General features: G+C 42.9%; 1 protein-coding gene across 4 annotated transcripts in view; it reads right to left on the bottom strand.

Moving 5' to 3' along the window:
- Positions 1-1,256: 1,256 nt before the first annotated feature.
- The window catches only part of LOC111979602 (adhesion G protein-coupled receptor L2-like), a 57,514-nt gene continuing 52,763 nt past the window's right edge, over positions 1,257-6,007 (bottom strand). For all 4 annotated transcript variants that reach the window (XM_024010194.2, XM_070448836.1, XM_070448835.1 and 1 more), the window contains one exon: positions 1,257-3,385. In XM_024010194.2, coding sequence (XP_023865962.2) covers positions 2,463-3,385 — 923 coding nt within the window. In that variant the 3' untranslated portion in view covers positions 1,257-2,462. The remainder of the gene's footprint in view (positions 3,386-6,007) is intronic.

Raw genomic sequence — 6,007 nt, 5'->3', positions numbered from 1 at the left:
GGTTGATTAGTAAAGTTCTTTCATCTCTACCAAACTTCGACAACTTCTCATTTGCTTCACGAATAGTGTGTCATCACTGATATATAGTCTAATCCAAGGTAATACGCGGTGGGAAAGCTGGGACGATTGATGGCTAGGAGCGTGAATGGTGACATCATTGAGGGTCCTTGTTCTTTCGTCAATGGCATGTGACTGTGTCCCAATAGAAAATGGAGCCGCTCCCTACCCCTCCCCCTCGTGCATAAGTGTATATTACAGCATTACCCATGCTCCCCTCAAAAGCCTTCCTCCCACTCAACATGGGGGAAAAACATGATCACCAGTATATTGGTTGATATTACCAAGCACTTGTCTTGAAGGTGATAAGGTGAGAAAGCTAATTTATCAGACAGATTACTTAGAGATAATGAACCAATATATATGCAACAAAAAAACAACCCCTAAAGCCTTGCGAGAGAAGGGAGGCACAGATTTTCCATTCATCATTATTTTGCCTGAGCTAGGAACACACAGATAGATGGGGGATTCAGACACAAAAATGACACCGTCACGTCTTGTACCCGGTTGTGTTGTTGTTGGTGTCAGAAAGGGGGATTTGATTGTGTGCCACTCGGATTTAACGGTTTACGATAAAGCTGCCTCTACAGACAAGACATGGTCCAAATGAACTGCGTGTCCGAGAGAGCCTGACTGTACTACTGTATGCATGGATCCTGGTCATCAGCTTTGGATTTCATCTGATTTATAAGCAAACGTGAAGCCAAGTTTCCATATAATATAACAGACCTGTTCAATGTCTCCCGGCCCCGGGCCTGTTGGATCTGGATGGCTCTATGTAAACGCAGAGGCTGACATTCAAACACCGCGGCAGGGAGCCATGGTGGACTTAGCAGCTCAACTCTGCTCTGCCTTGGCCTCGGGCCCCGCTTCGCTCTCCCTCTCTCCCTCCAAAGTCTGACAGAGAATTGGCATCTCACGTGGCCTAATGAAGTGTATGTCACAGTTAAATGCTGAACTGAGCAGACGTACGTCGTCTACTAACAACAACTGGGTGGCCAGTTTGAACCAGGACCTACCTGCTTGCTGCAAGACCTTACTAGGCAATAATATTTGAATGAAAGTTATTGAGCAGGATAAATGTGATGACTCTCCCTTTGCCATTTCTCTCCATGGCTGCAGGTCTAAACAGAAGCTTACAGTTATCATCATCATGAGCCATGTCTGGACTTGAAAGAAAGAATAGTCAGACATTTGCAAACAAGAAAAAGTCTCACATTTATTTGATATCAAACAAGAGTTGAATTTTTATATAAGCTGACAATGGGATCTTACAAAATAAATGATATGAACCTAAACAGTGCTGAAACAAGTCACACTTCCCAACCATTTTACTTTTTCAAATTTTCAATAACTGTTAATAAATTAATTAGTGTCAAAGGCTGAAATATGCTTGTAAAACTTGAAATATCGCGTTGACACATCTTTTTGAAACCTGACAATTTCTTTCAAGTAAAATAAATTACACAACGACCAAATTCACGCCAAATCTGTGCTTGGCATGGTGTTAACACAAAATATTACTGGCAAAACTCTTAATTCATGAAAGCAAAAAGCACTTCACAAGCGAAGATGTGAGTATGGTTTCTTATGGGACTTTAAAAAAATTATTTTTTTATTTGATTTTTTATGTTCAAACATACCACAATGAGTCAAGTGAGAGGAAAAAACTGATTTGAGCAACCTGCTTTGAGAATAATCTTCTCAACATTGAAATGTTGTATAATTGGTTGCCATAACATTTTTTCATATTTATTTTTTTACACTTGTGGTACAGCAAAATATATTTTCTTTAGCTATTACTCTGACAACAGTTAAATGTGCAATAGAGAAAATATAAGGCCTGAGTCTGAATTAGTGGTTCTTTGTTTGACAGTCCTCACTATTTAGTGGAATGACTCTAGAACGTTCTAGAGTCCAGGACCCAACAGATACTCATCCTCATTCATTCTGGAATCCCCTCCAGGAACACTTCACCAGCGTTCCAAAAGTTCTAAACCATGTTTTTTTTCTTCTTCAATATAATACAAATGCAGGCTGGACAGGAATGGCGCCAGACAGACTTCTCTCTGACACTTGTAGTGGTCTGTGCATTTACCTCTCTGTAGTCCCACAGCAGAGCAGAGCAGTTCAAGTCCACAGACAGACAGACGGTTTCAGAGGATATTTGTGTGTGTGACCGAGTTTATGTGTGAAAAAGTAATCCATCTCCTTCCTCCCTACCACCCACAAACATTTCACTTCCTGCTCTGACGGGTCATTAGGAGTGCAGAGATGGAGGACTGGGAGGACCGATGAGGGCTGGCAATAGTCTTGACATCAACCAAAGCCCACACACATACATATGTTCAAACCTGTGCAAAAACACCAGAGAAGTGCTTCTCCTCCTTCCTCCATCCATCTGCTCAGAGGCTGGTAATGAGCTGCATCTGTCCGTCCCGGGGGCCCTCTCCCTCGGGTACACAGTCCTCAGCGCTGGGGGGTACGATGCACCCATTGCTGGTGCCCCGGTTTATGTGGTAGTAGGACAGTGGCTGGGGCCCGTCGCCCAGCTCAGGCATGCTTTTATGGTACAGGTCCTCCCCCTCGCTCCTGGGGGAAGGTGACAGGTTATCATCTTCATCGGGGGGGTAGGGTGAGGCTGAGGGAGAGTCTCTCAAGTTGGGCATGCTGGTGTACAGGGAGTCCCTGTTGTTGTTGGGTGAATGGGAATCCCCGTCCCCTGTTGCCCCCACTGTCTCTGAGCCGTGGCACCCAGGGCCCTCCACAGCCCTCCTGGGGGCCTTGTGGGCGCTGTAGAGCAGGGAGTGAGTCCTCTGGGGCAGGAGTGGGGCCTCTAACGCCTCCTTATGGTGGGGATGCAGCAGCAACTCTAGGGTGGGGTGACCTCCATCTACTACCCCGACTATACTACCTCTCTGGGGGGACGAAGCCTCAGCGTGGTCCACCACTATGGCATCATCTTCGCTGCCGCTTCCACCCCCACAACCCCTATCCCTGTCCACAGTCACCCTGGTCTGGAGAGGGGCCTGGTCCCTGTCCCTGCTATCCCTATGGGGGTTGTGGCCCTTGGGGGCCCCGCGGGGCCTCAGGTTGTTGTGCACCAGCTCAGAGATGATCATCTTCTCGAAGGCGGCGTCATCCAGGCTGAGGCCCCCCAGGTCCCCCGGGCCATGGACCACGCCCCCAACCACGCCCACAATGTCCTCATAGTCGTCTTCCTGGTTGTCTTCCTGGTCACGCAGGGAGTAGCTGTTGTTAAAATTTCCGTTGAGGGGTAGGGTGTCCATGGCACTGATGTCCCTGCTGTGGGTCAGAGAGTGCTGCCCTGCAACGAGAGGTACGACACCTGGATTAGATACCACTGATCACTGTTAATAAATCAATATTGAATTACAAATCAATACAATACAGTTTGATACTGCTCAGGACACCTCACTGTTAAGTGTTTGCAACCTTTGCTATCTGGATATTTTACATTGATTTAAATAATAATAATTTCTATGTTCATAAAATATACAATTAAAGAGGTTCAAGTACAGTGAGTTCCAAAAGTATTGGGACAGTGACATTATTTATTGTTTTGTCTCTGTACTCCAGAACACTTGAATTTAAAATGATACAATGACTATGAGGTTAAGGTGCAGACTGTCAGCTGTAATTGAAGGGTATTTTCATTCATTTCAGGTGAACCGTTTAGAAACTACAGCACTTTTTGTACATAGTCTCCCCATTTTAGGGGACCAAAAACAAATTCACTTCAAAAGTGTAGTATTTGGTCCCATATTCCAAGCACGCAATGCCTCCATCAAGCTTGTGACTCTACAAACTTGTTGGATGCATCTGCTGTTTGTTTTGCTTGTGTGTCAGATTATTTTGTGCCCAATAGAAATGAATGGTAAATAATGTATTGTCATTTGAGTCACTTTTATTGTAAATAAGAATATAGTATGTTTCTAAACACCTCTACATTAATGTGGATGTTACCGTGATTACAGATAGTACTGAATGAATCATGAATAATGATGAGTGAGAAAGTTACAGAGGCATAAATATCACACCCCCCCATGCTAACGTCCCCTGTTATTGTAATGGTGAGAGGTTCGCATGTCGTGGGGGTATGATATTTGTGCGTGTAACTTTCTCACCATTATTCACAATTCAAACAGAACTATCCGTAATCATGGTAGCATCCACATTAATGTAGACAACTTTAGAACAACGTTCTATTCTTATTTACAATAAAAGTGACTTCAAAATCACACAACACATTATTTACCATGCGTTATTGTCACTTACCCAATACTTTGACGCTTACTGTACTTCAAATATGAATCTCTTTAACTGTAGTTTTCTATCATGTGTGTCTCCATCTAGCATCATCATGTCTGAACATCATAAACAATACGGAAGATATCCTGAACAATATTTCACAAATGAGAAAGGAAAAAACTAAAAAAAGGAACATTACAGCAACAACACACAGATAATGTAGCTAGCCAGGTAACAACGACATAGCAAGATCAACATAACATCATAACACAGAAGTTATGAGAGGGAAAAAAGCGGTGGGGGAGGTGGAGGTATAAAAAAAAGTGACAATGAATAAAACATTCATTCCACCCTTAAAAAAAGAAAAAAGAAAGAAGGAGTAATGTCGAACAAAGACATACGGCCATCTCGTTCACCACTGGAGCCATACAAGCACAGCCCCCAACACCACCACGACACACAGGCACGGTGCAAAGACTCACTTTACCACCACTCACATCAAGTGTGTCTGCTCAGGCTATCTTGCCTAAGAACTGCTGATATGCAAAAAAAAGTAAAACATATGCTTTTTTATTGCGGCTTAAAAAAAATCAAAAATTACTTTAAATAACACAAAAGAGAAACGAGGAGGAGGCTTCAAAAATCAGGCCTGGATTCAGTCGGTCTGTCTCAGATTTGGGTGCCCTCAAAAAGTGACTGATTTATTTGAGTACAACTCTCATTTACAGATTAATTTGAAATCATTTGAAAATGTTTAAGAAAGCTATAGAGAACAAATCCTGTGAACAACTGAATCCAGGACTTGGCAGGTGGAGGGGTTTCAGCAGCAAGCAATCACAGCCTCTTAAAGTCTAAAATGGCAGGTACACTATCATATCATTACTCTCTCTCTCTGCTTAGAATGTGATTGGGGGATGATTTGATTTAACAGGTTTCTATCTATCTACTTCTCCCAGACGGGAAGGAAATACTTTGAACACAATAGATCACATTGAAAACCTCTTGTGAAGACCAAAGACTGGCTAGAAGAAAGTCGGCAGAAGATGAAGAAGAGGGGGAGTAGGAGGATGAGCCTAAATGAGCGAAGGAAGAGGATGAAAAAAAGGCAAAGATGTATTTTGCAGATTAGTTACTGCTTTGCTTCAAGCTCCGCAAAAAGGGGGAGATTGAAGTTTTAGATTTCAGTTAAATGAGTCTGAATAGACCTGACTGGGAGACGGAGGAATACAATTGGAGCTGGGCTGTGACACACACTGCCGTGGAGATGAGGAGCATCTCTTTCTCTCTTTGGTAGAGAGAACAGAGTGTGAAAACAGACATCAAAGAATTTGGAAAAAAAGTGAAAGGTGGGAACACAGAGGGAGGGATGGGGGAGAAGTGTGAGGGCAAAGAAAGGGAGAATATGGAAAAATTCAGAAATAGCGTGAAAAGCCCCATTGCAGGTTTTGCATTTGTTTATGTATGGGTAGTCATTTGAATGCAAACAGGTACACAGTAAATTTGGCAGTTTTAAATCAACACCTAAAGGAGTTAATTTTAGCACTATCTTAGAGTATATATGGTCCCACTCTACAGAGTGTAAAAGGTACTCTGATTAGAGTGTTGCATTTTGAGTGTTAATGCAACACACTTGCCAGTGTTATTCACATGTAAACGAGAATTAACACTCACAGTGAAT

The sequence above is a fragment of the Salvelinus sp. IW2-2015 genome, linkage group LG19 (assembly GCF_002910315.2).
Source record: "Salvelinus sp. IW2-2015 linkage group LG19, ASM291031v2, whole genome shotgun sequence".
NCBI classification, from domain to species: domain Eukaryota; kingdom Metazoa; phylum Chordata; class Actinopteri; order Salmoniformes; family Salmonidae; genus Salvelinus; species Salvelinus sp. IW2-2015.
The sequence above is the reverse complement of the archived record's forward strand: the minus strand, read 5'-3'. Positions and strand labels throughout refer to the sequence as shown.